Source organism: Xylocopa sonorina, chromosome 8 (genome assembly GCF_050948175.1).
Source record: "Xylocopa sonorina isolate GNS202 chromosome 8, iyXylSono1_principal, whole genome shotgun sequence".
Lineage (NCBI taxonomy): Eukaryota > Metazoa > Arthropoda > Insecta > Hymenoptera > Apidae > Xylocopa > Xylocopa sonorina.
Window position 1 is genome coordinate 11426165 of NC_135200.1, and position 20942 is coordinate 11447106.

At 46.2% G+C, this 20942-nt stretch overlaps 2 protein-coding genes across 3 annotated transcripts in view; one reads left to right on the forward strand and one right to left on the reverse strand.

The window, feature by feature from the left end:
* The window catches only part of LOC143426477 (uncharacterized), a 91617-nt gene that overhangs the window by 61588 nt on the left and 9087 nt on the right, over positions 1-20942 (reverse strand). The window contains exon 2 of one of the 2 annotated variants that reach the window (XM_076899966.1): positions 14624-16069. In XM_076899966.1, coding sequence (XP_076756081.1) covers positions 14659-16017 — 1359 coding nt within the window. In that variant the 5' untranslated portion in view covers positions 16018-16069 and the 3' untranslated portion in view covers positions 14624-14658. Of the gene's footprint in view, positions 1-14572; positions 16070-20942 lie in introns of those variants that run through there. The other variant, XM_076899965.1, reaches the window with a different exon arrangement.
* Positions 5007-7951, forward strand: LOC143426086 (polypeptide N-acetylgalactosaminyltransferase 1). The gene is made up of 11 exons (XM_076899220.1): positions 5007-5025; positions 5144-5438; positions 5611-5720; positions 5790-5970; positions 6042-6211; positions 6277-6444; positions 6538-6637; positions 6713-7122; positions 7202-7344; positions 7425-7691; positions 7772-7951. The coding sequence occupies exons 2-11, from the start codon at positions 5308-5310 to the stop codon at positions 7898-7900; spliced, it is 1809 nt and encodes a 602-aa protein (XP_076755335.1). The 5' UTR covers positions 5007-5025; positions 5144-5307; the 3' UTR covers positions 7901-7951.

Here is a 20942-nt window from a genome sequence, read left to right on the forward strand (position 1 = left end):
TATGGGCGCCCTGCCCCGTCCGTAAGGCCCTCGGCTATTCCGAAGGGCAGACGGGGGAGCCCGCCACCCTCACCAAGGGTATTGGTAGCTGCGGATCTCGCTTAGGGATTCGTGGCGCGCTAATTGAGTGTATCTCAATTCCTGCCTCATGGGAGGTCGTGTCTGGAATGTTACTCGATGACATTCTGGTCACGTTAACCATTTTCGCGGGCGCGAAAATGCGTCAACCACGCTGGTGGCTGTAGGCGGCATTGTTCGAACTCTGTGCAGCGTAATAACTATCAATGAATAACTTTTCACAAAACGCTAATCAGTATATTTAGATCAGGATTTTCAGGTTTAACCCCTTCCGTGTTCATTGCCAGGACCCCATTCACGTGCCCAGGTGCTACTTGGATGGGGAAAAGGCGATGGGCACGATGATTGTATAATTACTAATGATGTGTTTTTTTCGCGACTGACGTGCTAGTGTATCGTGCACGACGTATCTTCCACGTTGTGTGCGTGTGGTTTAGGCCGTGGAAGTGCGTCGTTTCCATAGAAACAGTTTAATATTACGTACAAATGGTACCAGATTTGTTTTTGATCACGATAGTGGTACCAATTTCAATAATATCCTTGTCGCTAATAGAACTTCTGCGTTTTATGAAAAATACAGACTAGTTCAATGTTTCAAATTTCGCATTAAACATTAAAATGTAGATAAAAACGCTTTACTGGCGTTGTACGCAATGATCGCTAGAATTCGTCAGTCGATTACAGCAGTGGTACGTACCCTTAGAGTGTGCGAGGTTGTATGCCAAGCTCGGGTGTCGGAGGCGTCCCGGGGCGTTCTCTCTAGTGTAGGATTTTTGCGCCCGAGTGTTTGAATGAGACATTTCCGGGGGTTGAACGAATGTGTTGGTGTGAATCTTTTGCCTTTTAAATATAGGGTTAGGTAGGTAGGTAGTTTACTTCTGGTATGTTTGTTAATAATAAGTAGGTAGGGCCGGGCAGGTTGACCACAGTCTCCGATCGGGCAGGCGCGTTTCTCGCGTGGTTCAACCTGTTTCAGGGAATTAGATTTGAATGATCGACGGTATAGCTGGCGCGAACGGGAGATGCCGTTCGCCACTGGCTTTACTCGATCCATCATTCGAATCGACCCGCGGTCGCGGTCGCGATTTAACGAAACGAACGTTCCTTTCTGCTCGAGGTTTGGCACGTTTGTACGAGCAACGATACTTTATAATCGTTGCTTGTCTGCGTGCGTTGAGAACTTTCGCGATTTATATTTTTATTTCACCTTTGTACGTTATTTTTTGGTTTGCGCTCAGGAAATCTCGAGCTTAGATATAAGTTTCAGGATTTTTTGTTACTGGGCTTCAAGCCTGAAGAAAGAAGAGGCTATATGCCGAAGAGGCCCAGAGAAGAGGGCAACTACTAATGACTATGCATTTGGAGATAATTCTCGAAATGCAAAGTCATTGTTTGTTACTACTTTGTCACTATGCTCGTATTTTTGTAATAGTATATTCTAGCCAGCGGAATGCTGGCTCCCCAAATGATGGGCAAATCGCGGTTTCAATTGTAACGTTGCGTATAATTAATTACGGTTCCTGTTAGTGTTGCGAATGAGTTGAAATCGCGGTTTTATTAGAGTTGCGATTAACACCAAGTCGCGATTTTTCTTAGAGTTGCGTATTAATTAATATATCGGGTTTTGAATTAGAGTTGCGTAGAAATGATAATCGCGTTGCTCTTTTAGTGTTGCGAACCATGAGATCGCGATTGTTTGCTGAATATATAATTATTATTTGCTAATATTTGATTCGCGAATATTGTTAAATTGTATTAGCTATTTTAATATGTACTAATAATTTTTAATTAGTTTTGTAGTGTTGCGATTTACATATATCGCGTGTAATTGCATCTTCTTATTCTCTGTAGAAGGAATAGTTTTTCATTGTTTAGTTTCTGATTCCATTTTGTGTTGCGAAAATGAATGATCGCGGTTCTCACGATAGTGTTGCGATTAATAGAAGTCCAAATCTCCCACTGATAAGGTGGAAACATCACCCTGTGCATATCAGGGTGATACTGCATCTATAAATTATTCCACTTGCGCTGTGGAAATGTAAGTAGAGCATAGAGTCACCACAGTAGCCAAAAGGCTACATTGCACCGTGGTGACATTGCACCTATGCAGATCACCGTTTTAAAATCATCCTATTAGTGTTGCGTAGCTAAATTATGGGTGTATAAATTAGTGTTACGAATTAAGAAAGGCACCCTAAGCTGGCTGCTCGCGTATTGCTCTTTTATGACACACCTCGCGATTAGATTTCAGATTTTCTTTTTTGAGATTTACTGAATTAGTGTTGCGAATTGTGAAGAGCACCACAGTATGGTTGCTATCGATTGATTTTGAGGTATTCTTTGTTTCACGTATCTAATAATAAACTGATGATACGTAAAGAGAGAATACTTTATTCGCGATATTTAATAATAATAATAATGAGAGACGATGGATTACAGTCATTTTTCAATTCTCCACTTCATACCTCTGCTGATTGAGCGTTTGTCATAAAATATTACAGAATAATATAGTTATTTTCTACGGATAGATACAACCAAAGATGGTTTTTACAACCTTTCATTTAACATTGATTTTGTGATTGATATTTAAACATTCAATTGTGTGTTTTGTGTATCACAATACATAAGCATTAAAAATCGCAAATTATATTAGAATACATTATAATCAAATACATTGGTTTTATTAAAAGTTACATACATCATATTTTTCATGCAATTTCCATAAAATGATGTTTCTGTATATCTAATTTATGTATATTGTTTGTTTGTCAAATTTTTGCAAACTATTACTAATCCATTGTATAAGTTTTTGTTGCAGCTTATAGTTTTACAGAGACGTCCATTTGATTAAAGTAATACATCAGGATGAAAATGATGCTATGAAGACGGAGGTACGATCACACATATATAATACAGGTAAAAAGGGGTGAACAACCAAAAAAGGATATACGAAGAAGAGGTATAAATATTATAAAATCATATTTATATTATTTATATATAAATGTTCTATATATTTTCAATTGGGCTTATGTTTTTCTATGTGCATGTGTGTGTATGTGTGTTTCTGTCTTTGGATATATTTTTTGTGAAATTTGTTAACTCGTATGTTACTATTTTATCTGTTGTACATTTCTATTTCAGATATCGCAGCGTTTCCTGCCTCGATTATTATTTTATTATTACATTTATATGTGTATCTCTTCTTGGATATATTTTCTGTGTAATCTATTAATCTGTGTTATGGTTTCACATGTTGTACATTTCTGTTCTAGATATTGCAGTATCTCCAGTTTTATTTTAGATGTTCCAGTGTCTCCAGTTTTATTTTAGGTGTTCCAGTGTTTCCAGTTTTATTTTAGGTGTTCCAGTGTTTCCAGTACTGTTTTAAGTGTTTCATTGTTTCCAATGTTGTTTTAAATATTCCAGTGTTTTCACTTCTGTCGCCTTTTGTCGTCACTTATATGTTGTCTCTCATCTTGTAAATTCGGTCGACTTTATTCATCTGTGCAAAATCTTTCTTCAGTTGTTTGCTTTTGCAAACACTTCGAATTCAGGAATACAAAGTACTTCATGTACTGTGTTCTCTTCGATCTTTGCATACGTAGGGTGAAACATTTTCAGATCTATTGATAGGTAGGGATCACTTCTTTCAAGTTAATATATATACCTGCTTAGGTTGATTGGTTTGAAATTGATACAGTTATTGGCTAGGCAGGGTATTTGTGTTTCCTTTCACTTGTAACAATTCTTTCTCGCGCAAATTCTTTATGAAACTCCTTCCATTGTACGTTTGCATAGAGATCAAACATCGAACTTGTTGCAAATGTACATTGAAAGGAGGTTTTATTTGACAATATCTTGTATAAAAGGAGGGTGGATGGGACGCGGTTAGGGTGGGTCTCCATTTGCAGCAACCTCCACGTGGTGAGACCCGGGTTCTAATTATTTAATATACATATAATTATTAATTGCATCATATAGTGATACCATACAATAAAAAAATTATTGAGTAAATAATTAGAAGCCAATGGCTGCCATAGGGTAGTTTTATTAGTTTTTTTCTAATTTATTGTATATTTCAGTAGTTCTATTATAATTTCTTGTATGTCTCATTAGTTTAGTGCAATTTTTTGTATATTTCCCGCTTTAGAGGTAAGAGAGAGAAAGATATATAAGAAAGCTATAAGATAGAGTGAGACAGATGCTACGGACACCACTTGGGAACCCATGGCGCCATCTCTGTAAAAAGTGCTCAAACTGGTCGCTCAGCATTATCGACAGCGAAGTGAACTACTAAAAAAACTGGCGCCATCTCTGAGAAAAGTACTGAAATTAATACCCGACTAGTTTCAGCGTTCCTTCAAGAGATGACGCTAGTAGTCCTAGAGTAGGGTCACCAGCATCTGCCTCACCCTTTCCTATAGTACTGGTGCTCTTTGAAGTGTTATGTGATTTACTGTGTTATCTAAGTATAAATGTAAAAGCTTCATTGTAAAGAGCTAATCTTTGTCATGAAATTTGATTTCATTTTAAAACTTCATTCTTATTCTCTCTTTCTTTCTCCCTCTCTTTCTCTCTCTCTGGTTCTCTCATTAAAGGGATAGGGCTACGAGTTGTTTCGATACAGCACTGCCTTATTCATAGCGTCCTAACTCCTTGGAGCTCATTCCAGTTGATCGAGCCATAGAGGTATGATCGCATTCATTTCCGTGCGTTGTGTTTAATTCGATAAAACCTTGACTCGAGTTACCGATGAGCATAATTTCTCCAGTAAAACGGTATTTTTTTATGAAGAGAGAGACACTTCTTCACTGTATGAGAATAAAACAGGAGGATTGTTCGTTCGTTCGTTTACGTTTGTCTGTGACGCATCTGTAGTCACACACCACGGGCCTCGCGTGTGATCTACCGGTGAAATACGTGGTGGAATTTTTAAGCGGATTACAGGTACATTAAATCGCAAAATTTGCAACGCAAATCCTGTCGTATCCGCATCGTACTCGCCTGTTCGAGTTCGCAATAGTAATACTGGATACTCATTGAGGGTTTCGCAATTTCTGTTCAGTTCAAGGTAGACGTCGTAACTTTTTCTCACGATGACCCGGGATGAGGAGTGCGTGATAATGGAAATCCGGTTTCAACGATAACGGCTGACTTATACCGTAATTAGATAGATGGGATTGCTTTCGAGATTAGTCAAGCTTGGTATTCTTCCCGACGAGGACCACGATGTGGCCGCGACTGAGAAGACGCGCGTGGTCCGTTGTGCTTACGATTGTTTTATTAATGGGGATATACTTCGTCTGGTCATGGAAGAGACGGGACAACGAAAATCCTCGCAACGATTACGTCTCACTACGGTAAGTGATGGCGAAAGTGAAAAGCTACAGTTGAATCTCTTAAGAATACTATGAAAGAGTTGCAAGGCACGCTTGTTTCTTTCATTTTTCTTTTTCTTTGTGAGGAGAGTAATTGGAGCAGCATTCCAGGATCACTCGTTACTCCAGTCATTAACTTGTTCTTTATTCCCAGGCTTTTGGATAATCAAAGAGATTACATAGATCATAAAGGAGTGCACGTAGTAGTTGGCCATTATATCGGTGACTCCGTAGATCCTATGAAAACTCCGAACATTACGAAAGGTAAATTGCGAGACAATTGGTCGCCTTTGTTGTACGCATATAGTTTTATGGTGTACGTATCGTTTTTAGAGCTTATCAATAAGAATATGTTCGATCCACGACCGTTCGAGGGGAGAAATGGGAATCCGGTTGTTGTGCCGTCGAAAGATTTCTACAAAATGCAACAGCTCTTCCAAATCAATCGCTTCAACTTGATGGCCAGCGATAGAATACCGTTAAATCGATCGCTACCGGATGTTCGAAGGAAAGGGTAAGGTTTTTACTTTCTAGTTCTCGTATCGGTAACATATTTTACAGCTGGTAATTTTGTACCGGCTGCAGGTGTATAACACGATACGCGACGTTGGGTAAATTACCGAGAACGTCGGTAATTATTGTTTTCCATAATGAAGCTTGGAGTACATTGCTCAGAACCGTGTACAGCGTAATCAATAGATCGCCGAGGCATTTGTTGGAAGAAATAATTCTCGTTGACGATGATAGCGACAGGGGTAAAGGAACAATATTTTCGTAAGGAAATATTATGCGAAGGAATAATATTTATTTTGTTTGTTAGATTTCTTAAAAGACGCGCTAGATGAACACGCGAGAAATTTAAAAGTTCCCACTAAAGTTCTTCGATCCGGGAAGCGCATAGGTCTGGTGAATGCGAGACTTCTCGGTGCTAATGAAGCGAAAGGTGAAGTTCTCACATTTCTCGACGCACACTGCGAATGCACGGTTGGTAGGTAAGCTGCTTTTTATTACTCTCATGGTAAAAAACTGCTTAGAAAAATATATGAAATATTATTATAATGTTCATATCAATATGCGTCAGGTTGGTTGGAACCGTTACTCGAAGCAGTTTCCAAGAATCGAACTAGGGTAGTGTCACCCGTTATTGATATAATAAATGACGATACTTTTAGTTATACTCGGTGAGATACGATTATTTTCATTTTTAATAATAACTCGCGATGTTAGAAGAAACTGACATAAATGTAACGCTGCAGATCATTCGAGTTGCACTGGGGAGCGTTTAACTGGGACCTCCACTTTCGCTGGCTAACGTTAAACGGTCGATTATTGAGAGAAAGACGGGAGAACATCATCGAACCGTTTAAAACACCGACCATGGCCGGTGGTCTATTTTCTATGAATCGAGAGTATTTCTTCGAGCTGGGTAGTTACGACGATCAGATGAAAATCTGGGGTGGCGAGAATTTGGAATTGTCGTTCCGAGTGTGGCAGTGTGGCGGTAGCGTTGAGATCGCTCCGTGTTCTCACGTAGGGCATCTTTTCCGAAAATCGTCACCGTACACGTTCCCAGGTGGTGTCGGAGAGATTCTATACGGAAATATCGTTAGAGTAGCTCTAGTATGGATGGACGAATGGGCAAACTTTTATTTTAAGTTTAACACAGGTAATTGAACTCGGATTAGGAAGTTGATTTCATAACTGAATTGAATCTGTTGCTATATTCGTACCTTGTTTCCTTTTAGAGGCATCTAGATTAAGAGACAAGCAACCAGTTCGCTCCAGGCTGGAATTACGTAAAAAATTGCAGTGTAAGGACTTTGGTTGGTATTTGGACAACGTATGGCCGGAACATTTTTTTCCGAAAGATGATCGCTTTTTCGGACGGGTAAATTGTATATCCATTAAATAACGACTTCAATCATCAAGTTAGTAATTAATGTAGATGATTAAACATTCACCTATTAGATTATGCATATTTCATCGAACCGATGCATTATGCGACCAACCTCGAAAGGGACGTATTCGCAACCCTCGGGATACGCGATCCTTCATTCGTGCTTACCACGGCCGATACTTAGTCAAATGTTCGTGATGACAAAAGATGGAATCATAATGACCGACGAGAGCGTGTGCTTGGATGCACCTGAGCACGATACGCAACACAAGACACCAAAGGTTAAGATATTGGCGTGCAATGGTCAGAGTAGACAGAAATGGCAATACGACGAACACGTGTGTTTTACATTCTTATTTACCGTCCGTTTATAGGCTTGCAAGAAACAGCGTCATGCGTTGATGGTCTTTTTTTGTAGGCGAAAACACTGCTACACTTATCTACCGGAATGTGCCTAGAATCAAACGACGACGAAGGTCCTGTGATAGCGAGTTGTACAAAAAACATCGAACAGAAATGGTTATTGGAATCAGTACCTTGGAAATAAAATTGCTATTGCTTTACATTATTTTTACATTATCCAAACGGAACGATTATATATAAAATATTTCACACTTATATTTTTGGAAATTTTTTCCTTTACACGTTCGGCTCATGTAAAAGTTCTTACTTTCACATATATGTATACGCGTCTGTATCAAACAAAACACTGTAAATAAACTTGTATAAAAGTTATCATCGTTGCGATCCATTGGTAGTTCTGGCTGCGCATGAACGCGTGTGCATTACGCGCATATTTTCAGAACTGATACAGGAATTCCTTAACTAGGTAATACGCTGTCGTCAATTCCGGAGAAGATGCTGCGCATAGTCGATGATTCATCGAGTCTCTAAGGCTGTACGTGACGAATCATCTTTATTGCCACCGTCCCCAAGGTTGCACTGTCGTCGACTAGATTACGCCAATTTTTACCGTAGTTTGCATTTATGGTATCCTACACAGTCTTGAATCAACCCTATATCCAATATATCCCTATACACACGATCCAGAAACTAGAAAAGGTCATCCTCCAAAAAATCTGGCTAACTTACAAGGATCTCGCTCATCCTTTTTTCTGTTACCTCGGCTAGTTATTACCGAGAAGTGTTTTTATTTAAAGCTCATGCAAAGACGGCGTATAGAATGTATCGTCTAAGAGCATAGCTTGAATGCCACTTCGATTAAAACAATCGGAATTCGTGCCTGCAGCCTGGCTGGCGTAGTTTGCCGATATCTGGGTCAAAGTCATGTCCTCGACGAGGCCAAGAAGCCATTTAGCTCGATACGGACTAGCCTCCCTGTTCGTTTGGTATACGATCACCTTTAGGCCAAGTTTGGCTGAGATGAGTGAGTCTTTATTTATGGATCGGTATCGTTCCACGAGCTGAGAGAAATCGTATCCACGCGAATAAATTACCTAACGAATGTAGCAAGTTTGTAAAATGGTCCGTTATCATTTTTACGCGTCGAAATTTTGCGATCTGCTTTTTCTTTCAGTCGATGCAAAGATTTTTTTATACCCGTTTTAAAACGAAGAAATTCTAATGGTTGCCTATAATTGTAAGCTGTTATTGGTTAAGGTTATTTAAAAAATTGCTTCAACCAGTGCTGGTTAATCACTTTTTGAAAGTATTTGCCTCCGAGCCAGTCCGAACAATTATGTCGAAACGCACATTTCTCGAAGAAGAACTCGACCACCGTGTCCGTCGTAACTACGGCATCGATCAGCGCGTCAACGTGCAAGGAAATAGCATTAGCCGTACGTGTAAAAGCCAAAAACTTTTATAGCTCTCGTAAATATTCTCGGCTGACGTTTAGTCGTGAAAAAGGAAAAAACGCTCATCCCGATGAAAAAACCACCAACGAAAGAAGAAAATGTTTCTGTGACGTTAATGGACGGTTAATGAAATTAGAGATCAGCCTGGTGTATGCCCTCCCAGGTGATTTATGATTAGAGGATAGAAAAAAGTGGAGAGCCGGTGAAGAAGTCGGGGAACGAATTCTCGCTCCTAGAAGAGTCACGGTTTGGCCGTTTGTCCACGCGGTCACGTCTTCGTCGCGTCCACCGTGTGTTCCGGTTCTCATACACCTATGACCCTGGACGACCTGCCGTTTCTCACGTTAATCGCGAGTCCATTTCCCCGGGTCGAGAACGTTCATTTTCTGGAAACCACCAGCTCGAATCGAACTTTTTCCATCGCGTATACGTCCACGAAGAGAACTGTTCCACTGGCTGAGACGTTCCTGGAACCTAGGCGATCTTCTTGTGAGTAGCGCTCGCGTAATCAGCCGAAAAGACGAAGGCTCGCGGGTTTCGTAGGGACGCAAAAATGGGGAGTTTAATGAAAGGTTCGAAGCAACGCGCGAGCGGCAGGAACTCGGCGAGAGAGCGGAGAAAGTAAACGCGAGTACGACGAGAGTTTCTTTGAAATGAATTTCCACGTGTACGTTCGTTTCTCTCTCTCTGTGTACATCCATGTATGTGTATATATATATTTTTTCAAAATCGAATATTACATATGAACATATATACAGTCACCACTATATTCTACAGGATGCGCGACTACGGGGCTAAGACAGTATATACCATTAAAGGAGAAGAAACAAAAAAGAAAGAGAAGAAGGAAGTAACAAATAGTAAGATCGACGGAAAGAGCGAACAATTTGGGTCCTCGCGACGAGATCGCATGGACGTTGTAGAAAGATACAAGGAAAGTGGTAAATAATCTCTGAAACGAATAGAGCCACCCGAAGGGTTGCGTGCGAACGGCTGATCTCGAGGCGACGACGATCCCCATCGATTCGTTCGACACTCGGCCCCCCCTCGAGTTTGACTATGTAAAGAGAGAAAAAGAGAAGAGGAAGAGAAAATTAAAAAAAAAAAAAAACAGAACTGAGCGTGGACACCTGCGTAGTACACTTAAGAGCTAGCGGTTCTAAAAGGTAACGAGCGCTTGATAGCTTGGTCGGCTGACGGCGCCGCGTTCGTGGTTTAAACGGTAAATACGTATAACTCGGTAACCTCGGTGAAATCACAATCGTCGTACGATTTACACACACACGCACGCACATGCATTATAATATATTATATTTATATTCATTTTTTATATAGATCTCTATGTTTATATATATATATACTATGTATAAAAAAATTAGAACGGTATTCCTTTAGTACGATCCGCTTGGTACACCTCGCGCGCGGCTGACTAGGGTGGGACGCGCGCGAACGTCACCCCCGTATCGATTTAAAGTCGACAGCGCGTCGGTCCCGCCGCAATCCGTGGACCTTCCTCCTTCGAATTCGTTCGCCGTCGACGGACGAGCAGATTTCGACGAAATTCCCGCACGAAATCGCGCGGCAGCGGTTCGCGTGTCGACGAGCTTGACAGCTTTTACTTGAGCGGCGGTCGCGGGGAACTAGTCGACGCGCGAGAAACCGATACCGTTGCTCGACGACTTCGATTAACTAAATTGAGCCTCGTTTCGAATTCTAACAGCTATAGGTACAAGTACGTACATATGTATTATAGTATATCATAATCGGCTAATGTGATTCGTGTCGCCTGAACGCGTATGTACAATGATCGGGGAACAGAAGGGGGTAGTCGTCTGGGAAGGTAACAACCCTGCGCTCTGAAAGGGGTTTCCGGAGCGGACGAGGACGCCTCTTCTCCTTCGACAGCAGGCTGTCGCAACGCGAATTTCGGGCAGTCCCTGTCCAGTGAAATCGCGCGTGTAAACTGGAACGAGATGAGATCGGAAAACGCAACGGCACCGCGGACGTGAGAACGCGCCGCGATTTCGCGGATAGACACGTCCTCGAGAAAAATTTCGCGGCTTCTTTCTTGATTTTTTTTTCTTTCTTTCTCTCGTCGCGGAGACTGGTCGACGGATCGCCTAGCGTGGAAACTGGCGGTGATCCCGGCGAGATACCGGAGGCTCGGTTCTAGGTAATTTTTCTCGAAAGTGGACGCTTAGGTTGTCGCGGTTGCGTTACGCGGTATTGACGTCGAAGTATTTGAAGCGAAAAAAGGCCGAGAAATACGAGGGGAAAAACGAAGTTGTAGAATTTCAGAACGAGCGTGTGTCGATTTCCATCGAGCACGCGTCTGCAGCGACGTGTTGCTCGATGAAGATCGCGAATTAATATTTCTAGTATCGTCTGGTCGAGAATAATAGTAACATTGAATTGGCATACTTTGAGACGCGGGTGATCAAGGATCAATTTGAACGAGGAGGAAAAAGGAAAGAGAACAAAAGAGAAAAAAAAGAAATACAAACTCGATCGCGTTTCGGCGCGATAGGCGGAAAGAAACCGATTTCTCATCGTCGAGGTTCCGATCGATCGGGTCTCCTTCTCTTTCTCTCCTCTTTAGTCCGGCGTTCTTTCTCTGGATCGTTCCATCTCCAGGGTATATGCACAGCCTCGGTTAGCGTTTCATGGTTGTCGAGGCTCTCTCGCTCGGCGTGGCTCCTTTATTGCGTTTCACTTTCGCGATGAGCTTGCTGCCCGTCCGATCCGGGGCGTGGCAAAAGTGTAACGCAAGAGAGGTCCGAGGCCATCCGTCGGCCCGTGATCGTATGCGTGAGGCAAGAAAAACAGGGCCTGGCCATCCTCTCTCGAGGCTTCGCGGGGCAGCCTCACCGTGCCGAGAGAGATATCGACACCGTAGAAGCTTAGTCACACCTCGTGACGCGTTACATCGATCTCCTTACGAAATCGGCTCTCGGTCTTAAAATGGATTTTGTGAATGCGCCGTAGCGAACCACCGCGCAAGGATCCACCGATTCTCGTATGCGCATGCTGATGTCCCGATCGAATAAAGATCGCTTCCCCTTCGCTCCATTTTCCGGAACCGAGGAGACCATCCACGGTATCCTTTTTCCTTCCATTGCTGGACTTGGCCCGTCGACGAGATTGTCAACTTGTAAATAAATAGGAGATAGGTTGCAATCGTATTATAGCGAAAAGGTTCCGTTGCTCGTTATACTTGGATCCATCGGAAATGGTCGCGTCTCGCGTCGGTTGTTTATCAAAAGTGCAGCCGTTCGTTCGCGGTCTCGTTTCTACGCCCAAAGCCTCCAACAATTTAGAAGATCGCCACGGCATTCCAAACTAGAAAGCGCGAATCGTTTCTCACGCGTCACTTGGTCCCCGTCGTGGACCATCGCTCCTCGGGTCCGCGCGCCTCTTGGGAAAGATGACGGCCGTCCTCTTCTCCTCTCGACGCGCTTTCGGACTAACCGCTCCTCGATCGCGTTCACCAAGGTCAAGAGGATCTCCTGACCGCGTGGCTGGTTGCCACTGCACCGTGCGCCTCCTGCACCTGCGCTACTTGCAGTGAATGTCGGGTGTACATGGTAGAAAGTGCCGATAAATTGCCACCCAGTGCCTCACCGGCCGCCGATTCGATCGCTTCGCCCAGCGCTCCTGCCCTCCCCTCTCGCCTTTCCACCCGCTCACTTTTCCTTTCGAACTTTAATTTTTGCCGATTCGTTGCCGTTTCGAAACCTCGCGATCCCTCAAAATTCCATTCTTATCTCGCTTAAATACACCTCGACAGTCTGCTCGTAGTATTTGGAAATTTTTCGATCCCTCGAATCCGTACTATTTTCGTCTCTCGACCGAGTTTCCTTTCCCATCGGATCACCGGCTGTTGCTCAATGAGTCCCGGTGAACACGAAACCTGGACGAATTTCATTCATCCGCCGCGAGACGATCATAAAAATAAAAAGAACGCTCGACTTTCCACACCCGGATATTTCTGACGGATGATCAAGCGGTTCGATTCGTCCACGCAATCGTTCGGTGGCAATTTTCGAACCGCTCGAACGGTTCCCGCCCGCTCGATCTAGATCGGGCATAATTAATCGAACCGAGCCCGCTCCTTTCCAAGGTCGATGCGCCTACCGCGCTCCTCCGCGTCGATTAGAAAGTGATCAAACGAATTGGTGGACGCGCGATCACCAGCGGAAGGCGATTAGACCGTTTCGCCCCGAGTACCAGTCTTCAACGATCGTCCGCAGGAAACGAGGGGAACAGGATGGCGCCTTCACCGGCCGCCACTCGGCTCTTTCTGTTAATCGTCCGCAACAGGAAGCCGCTTTTCCGCGTCGATCTGTCCGTTTCCCACGTATCATTTATCCTCGATAATGTCGGAGTCTATCCACGGAGAAACGTTTGGATTTTCCATTCAGCTTTTGTATCTCCGATCCGTTGGATTCTTCGAAATTAAGGGAACAATAGATGCGCCACGCGGGAATTACCCGCGAACAAGTTAAATGTGAAAATAATTGGTATCTTTTAATGGGTAGCTCGTTCGTGAAAATGGTTCCAGGCCCCGAAGGCGCGTTGCGGACTTCCTCGATGAAAAACTTAACGACTCGCGGCGTGTTTCCTGTTCCTTTCGGTCGAGGACGATTTCCCGATCGATTTCTACTTTATTGTCTCCAGCTCGGTTGCAGGTGGACGGCGATCGGTTACCGCGGATTGGGAACGAGGCGGTGGAGCGATTGAAATTCACTTTCTAGGCCGTAAAATCGCGAAACGTTGGTTTTTCAACGGCCGTTCCCCGTCGAGACGAATCCGACCCACCGTCGCGGGCTGTCTTTTCTTCCATTCCCCCGCGCGAAATTATATATTATTATTTGTTTAGATTTGTTTTGCTTCGAGCACGATCGGACGAGGAACGGTGAACTCGAGCCGACAGCCAGCGCGCGTTTACTATCGGGAACGTTCAATAAATCAATAGGGGACTGAATAATAATTACACTTTACGGTACCACGCACGCGGAATTTTGTCTTTAAATTGACTATAATCTGTCGCCTGTCGATTGATTTACGAACAATAATTACACGCGTTCTATTAATTCGATCTCTTACGCTGCTGGCACCTAAGGCTACTAAGGTATTGGTACTTATAGTCGAGCTAGTCCAGTTTGTAAAGGGTATGCGCAACATTTTGGAGAACATTTTTAAGGCACGTATCGTTAAGGCACCTAGGAGTTGAACACGATAGATTATAAAATGTTAAGATTACGCTACGGAAATGTCCATTGTACGAAAATAACTCACTGACGTTAACATCTAGAACTCTGTCCTATGAAAAGAACGGACCCACTCTATTCACGAGGGAAAGTTCGTGGCCCTCCGCGGAGGGAACGGTACCACGTGAGAATCGTATCGACTCAGGGATACCTCGACCTGTGGCGTTAATCGTACCCGACGACGACGACTCGTCGGACGCACGATCGGGTTCCTCCGCTCAAGTGTTGTTTCCAGGCGACAATGGCGGGGAATTAACCTCTCGTTGCTCTTCTTGAACGCTCTCGGGTCTGCTGGCGGTGCTGCTCGACCTCGAACTGAGATTGTCCCTGTCGCTGAAGTAAGAAGAATCGCCTCTCTTCTCCTCCAACTGCAACTGTTGCTTGTCGTTCCGGAAATCGTCTCCTCCATGGCCGAGTAGCCCTGGGAAATACGGTATCCCTTGTCTCTGCGAGGTGATCTTGCCCATGAAGCTGCGAATCTCCTCGAAGTAAGATTCGTCCGCCCTCGGTAGCTGCCCGTGGTACCTCGATCTGACCTCGTCGAGTATCGTCGGACCGTCCGCGTCGTGTTTCTTCAGATGTCTGTCAAGGTTCGTCTGCTGTCCGAAGCATCGCTCGCACAGCGGACACTTGAACGGTTTCTCCTTGTTGTGGATGTTTCTCACGTGACGCTGTAGGTTGCTGGATATGCTGAAGCTCCTCTCGCAGTACTTGCACTTGTACGGCTGCTCGCCCGTGTGCGTCCTCAGGTGCCGCGTCAGGTTCGCCGATCTGGGGAACACCTTGCCGCAGAACTTGCACGAGTATCGGTCCTTCGGTTTCAGGCCTGCTTGAACGCTCAGGGAGAAGGGCGATAGGTTGGGGGCTGGTTGTTGCTGTTGCTGCTGACTCGAGTGACTCTGTTGTTGTTGTTGTTGGGGATGTTGGGGGTGTTGGGGACCGCTCGAGGGGCTGGGTACTCTCGCGGTGGACTGCGACGAAGGGGAGGACGTGGAAGAGGTGGTGGAGGAGAATCTGTTTGGTGGTAGCGGTACCATCGTTGGCAGGGCTCGAACTTGGATCTTGGGCAGGTCAGGTACCGAGGGAGTGTGATGGTGCGATCGGTACATGGCTTCGAGGACCAACGGATGCACCGCGTGGTGCTGGGGGAACAGTACCGTGTGATAGGGCAGACTTCCGCCGATGCTGTTCTGATTCAGAACCTCTATCTCGTTCTGATTCTCGTCCGTGAGCCTCTCCTTCTTGTGGTCGACGCGCAGGTCGAGCGGCTCGCAGTCGAGGTCCTCCTGGTGGTGAGTTTGGGGCGGCCTTGCAGCTGGGCTCATGTGGGGTTGTTGCTGATGTTGCTGTTGATTCGTAGGACTCGAGAGACCTCGGCCATGGCCGTGGCTCAGGTCGTACGGCAACTCCTCGACGTCCGGTACGCGAACGATCAACGGGTAAATGCTGGCTTGCTTGGGGCTGATGTGGCCCGGCATTTTTCTTGGACTCGAGTCTTTCTCCCGCATGGCTGGAGGGTACTTCGGGTCGTGCAGCAACGTTGGGGGCAGGGTGATGTTACCGAGATATCCGCTCATCACACCGCTTCTGTCACCCTCGGCCTTGCTCCTGCTCGTCGCTTGGGATGATCTGCAACGTTGAATACAATGAACATTTCAATTACACCTTTCTCATTTCTGTCTGAACGGTTTTCGCATCGGTTCGTTCAGCATGGTTCGCGTTGGACCGTGAATCAGCAGCTGGAGGGAAGCGAAAGAAATTTTGTTCCGTACACGCGATAAATTATGTGGACTATGACAAGTTACTATTCAGCTACGTGTCAAATGTACGATACCAATAATCATTGTAGATAAAAAATCAATAAAGATGTCTGCATAATTTTTAATCACATGTAATACTTCTGAAGACTTAAATCCTGTTTAAAAAAAACAAGTAATGATATAACGAATTCGTTGATAGGCGCACGCTATTTACCTCAATCAACGAGCCGTTCGATATTCAATTTTAGGTTTCGATCTTACAACATCATTTTTACGGACGATTCGTTTGCATAATTTTCACGGATACCCGCGCGTGTAAAAACTGGTCCGTTAAAGAGCACCGAACGAATCCGGCAAAAAAAAAATCGTTCCGTTTCTTAAATCACAATTTTTCAATCTCAACATCGTTTAAAACGAGTCGCAACGCAGCAAATAATCCAATGCCCGTTCGACAGAGATTACAACAAAGTATACGATGTTACGCGTTGGCCGTAACGAAGACAAGCCGTCGCATTAATGCTTCCTTATCTGGCATTGAAATCACCGCGGGCCAGCATTACTTATGCGCGCGTTAAAGTCTCCCGGCGGCGCGCGCGCGCGCGCTCGCTCGCTCGCGCCCGACCGCGGATCCCCGAGCGTCGTCTCGATTTCGTTTCGCCCCACCTCGTTGCTCTCTTTAACGGAAAGTGAATTTCCTGATAAACGAAGACTCCTGCTAATTCGAGAAATCGAGAATTCCTTTCACAGCCGGTGTCGTTTCCACGCGACTCGATCCAGTTACCGAAGAAGCTAATCCTCAGCTGGCTGTCCAGTTCCAACGAAAGAGAAATCCATTCGCGACGGGATCCGCGACGGGAGGGGAAGGGAGAGGAGGTGGTCGCGACGAGCTGGTAGGGGAATCGAGGGGGGCAAAGGAGGAGTCCGCGACAGTGCAAGAACCCCGTTCGAGCGTAAAAGGAGCAGAAGCAAAAAGCTCGCGACCGACAATAGTGAAAAGCGTTAATTACGAGCCCGGGGAATGCGACGACGGGCCGAGAGGTGTCCGGTTGGAATCGAAAGTGTACGGAGCGCTTCGGAAACACCGATCCGTTCTGCCGGGACGACGCTCGATGATCCAGAACGGCCGAACGGTTTCGTTCGCGAGTCGTTAACCCGTCGTTGCCTGTAAAAACCGGGATAGATTCCTCCGCGGGGAAAACGGTACTTGGAAGCTTCTTTAATAACACCGTGCTCGTTATTACAGGAATCTCGCCGTTATTGACGGGCACTACCGAGAAAGCTGTCGTACGGTTCGTTTTTTTCCTTCTGTTTTTTTCTCTCATCTCCTCCTCTCCACCGGAGTAAATCGAACGGCGGGGAGCGATAGACAAAGCCAGTGCGTCGTCCGTCTAGATGTCGTCGATCGAGTTCGATTTACATATCGCACTTTCCCCTGTTCCCCGGCTCGAGGCTCGCACGGAGAAACTCGCGCGGCGCTAATCAGATTTTTCACGGGGGGGAACCAACGCCCGGCGCAACGCGTCCGACGCGAGATAACGCGATCTTAAAGGCGCGTTTTACGAGCGAATCCCTCGTCCGTCGTTTATCCGTACGTTCGGCGGACCGTTGTCGGTTTAACGAGCCAGGTCGGGTTTAATCGACCGCGAGGCGCAGAGAGAGAGAACGCGCAGAGGTGCACCCAGCTCGCGCAAGATTTCCGGTAACTTAATCGCGAGCGCGGCGGTCTTCTCGGAATTTCGTTTCCCTCTCGAGCCACGGACCGAGGCACGACGGTTTATCTCCCGAAAGGTGGAGTTTCTCCGGACCGGGTTCGTGAGTAATGTCCACGGGAAACGGTAGCCAGGCGAAACGGGAGGAAGGCGGGGCGGGCCAGCGCGATCCTTTAAAGACTGACATCTGTTACGTGAATCAAGCTCGGCTTGACAGACGGCCGAGATCGGGCGAGATCCACACGCCGCTCGCGGCAAACGGGCACGATCCAGTTTTCGGTTTCTAGAAAGTCGGGATGAGCCGGGCGTGGTTTGTTTCTCTTTCCCCGCTTCGTCTCTTTCTCTTTCACCCTCTGCCTCTCGCTCGCTGCCGTCCTTGCCGGTATGATTTCTCTCCCGACATTCACCTACGTGTACCATAAGTGCGCCGCCAGCAGGGCCGCGTACGCCCGCGGTGCACGCGCGCGGGATACTGCGTCGCCAGCTGACCGACAGCGATCTTTCGCCGATCTTTTTTCCAACTACCGCCGGTATTCCCGTTTGATAAACAAGACTGTATTTCATTTTTCACCCGAGCGACTTGAATTTTACGATGTCGCGATATCCGTTCGCCAGTCAACAACTTCTAGCGATATCGTTTCGTTCCGTAACGGAGCATATCCGCCAAGTATTGACGTTGTTCGCATAAGAATCGCTTCCTGTATCGTACATACAAGTACAAGACTCAACTGGTCGCTGAACGCAAGACCGTCTCGATTCAATTAATTCCAGGTGTACCTGTTCGCGGGTGTATCTGGAAATCTTGTGGCGCAAACTGCGTCCCTGTTGCATGGTAAACACCGTCGTGTAACGCGTATAACCGTTCGCCACTTGTTACCCGAAGGGGCCACGTCCCTGGCCGGGTTGTCAGGCGCAGGGAAGATTTCAATCGGTCGTTTCTTTTTGCGTGACGCAACTCTTCTGCTTTTTTTGATCGGCGAGGAAGAAAGGGAAAAAAAACGAGAGGACGGTAAAGAAGAGAGGAGAAAAAAGAATGTAACCCGGAGGAGTATCCGCGTGGAATATTCAAATTCAACTTAACGAGCTATTTTACGGTTCGCCTTTGGTCGAAAAACAATTTTTTCCTGCTTTACGTCACCCAGTAATCTTCCCTGCGCAATTAACGGTCGTCGATGCCAGTTTCAGCTTCCAACGGGAGCTTCCAGCGAGAGGTTTCGCGCTCTTGAAAGTTCACCGCGATCTTCGATCGATCCTCCGCGATCGAAACGAAGGTTTCGTTCGTTTTAAGGCGATCCGCTCGAGTTCCACCGTTTCTCGTTACGATCGTCGCGAGAAAGCGTCCGTTCTGGCGACGGATTTCGGACGATCTTGATCCGCGAGCTGTCTCGTCCGAACGGCGTTCGAGCCGACGAGAAACGGCCAAGCGAAAAGGAAGATGAGAAAGAAAGGGGAGCCTTCGTCGATCCCGTGTCCTTCCTCGTTGCACGGTCCTCCGTATGAGGCACGATCGTTCCTGCCGATAAGGGGGCCAAGAGGTGCCGGCATTTAATTACGTCGCGCGCCGCCTCGAGCACCGCCACGACGGAGATAAAGCGCGCGCGACTCGCCGCTAAATTCATACGGACGCGGAAATATTGGTGGGCCAGCGTGCAATTTTCGGTCGTGCCGCGTTGTCATCGGCGTAATTGCATCGCTGGACGATGTCCCGCCGCCACGGTATTGTAATTACCCCGTTGACGCGCGCGCGAGAGGAACCTGCGACGCGTCCTCGTCCACGACCGATCGAAAGTGACGATAAACGTCGCCGCGAAATCGCGCTGAATTCCTCGCCCAGACCCCTCGTTAACGTCCCCCGGGGCACTCACTGGACTAATTATACCCGATCGCGCGAAAATGGCCACTATGCGCGCGAAAAATTGTGACGTTAATAGCGCCCAGAGCGGAAGCTCCTCGGACTACTCGTTCTCGAAAGCTGCGAACAGTATCCGCGAGCTGTTTCGAAGCTTTATGTAATCGCTGCTCGATTCTTAATTGCGCGGTTACGCGAACAGTTTAAGAACAGTTACGCGAACAGAGGATTTCTAGGAAATTCGTTTCTCATTTAGTTCACGAACGATTAGCGTCGTTGGACTGGTAGGAAGGGTGATCGGTCGGTCGGTTCGTAGCCCTCCGCTCGAATTGGGCCGGATCGGAGGCTGAGGAACGACGTAAATGATCGCGAAATGGGGAAGAGTCGGTGAAAGGTGGCAGAACGATACATTCGGTGTGTACCTGCACCGCTTAAACGTTCCGAATGTTACTTTCATTCGGTCTGACAGGCGACACCGTTCATTATTCATCGAGCTTCGCGTACCGCGGTGCTTGCACCGGCTACCATGGCAGAATTAATTTGTCGACAACATTTCGTCGCCGTGGCCGCATCGTACACACATGCGAGTACGTGGCGGGCGTGAATCGTCGATAATCCCGCGATTATTATTTATGATTTCACCTCGGCGACATAAAAGCTCGGGGCCGTTTCCTGCATCGGCGCCCACGCTGTGCGTGGTAGCTGCACGGCAGCCTTGCGGCCTGTTCCCGTCGCGATCGTAATTTCGCCCGAAGAAGTGAAACAGTGGCAAAGGAGGGCGACGAAAGGGAAAAGTGAGCGATGGTGTGTTACGTTTCGGTCGCAAGAACGAACGAACGCACGACGAAATGTCTCCGTGGACGTCGAGTTTCTTCTCTCCGGTGGAATGCTCGTTACGCGGCCACCAGTTCATCTGGAGACCATAAATTGATGGATGAAAGGTGGTTAGGCTAAATAATCCCAACTAATTTACGAGTAAATTGGTCCGCGTCGTGAAAGTGGTGCTCGCAATGGAGCACGGTTGGACGAGGATTCCTCTAGTTACCGGCACAAGCGGATCGTTTGTTATTTTAATTGGATGCAATTGAAACGCAAATATTGCCTGTGAAATATGGAGAGAGAGAGAGAGAGAGAGAGAGAGAGAGAACTTGCGATAAACGTATACTAATTGGATAGATTTTTTT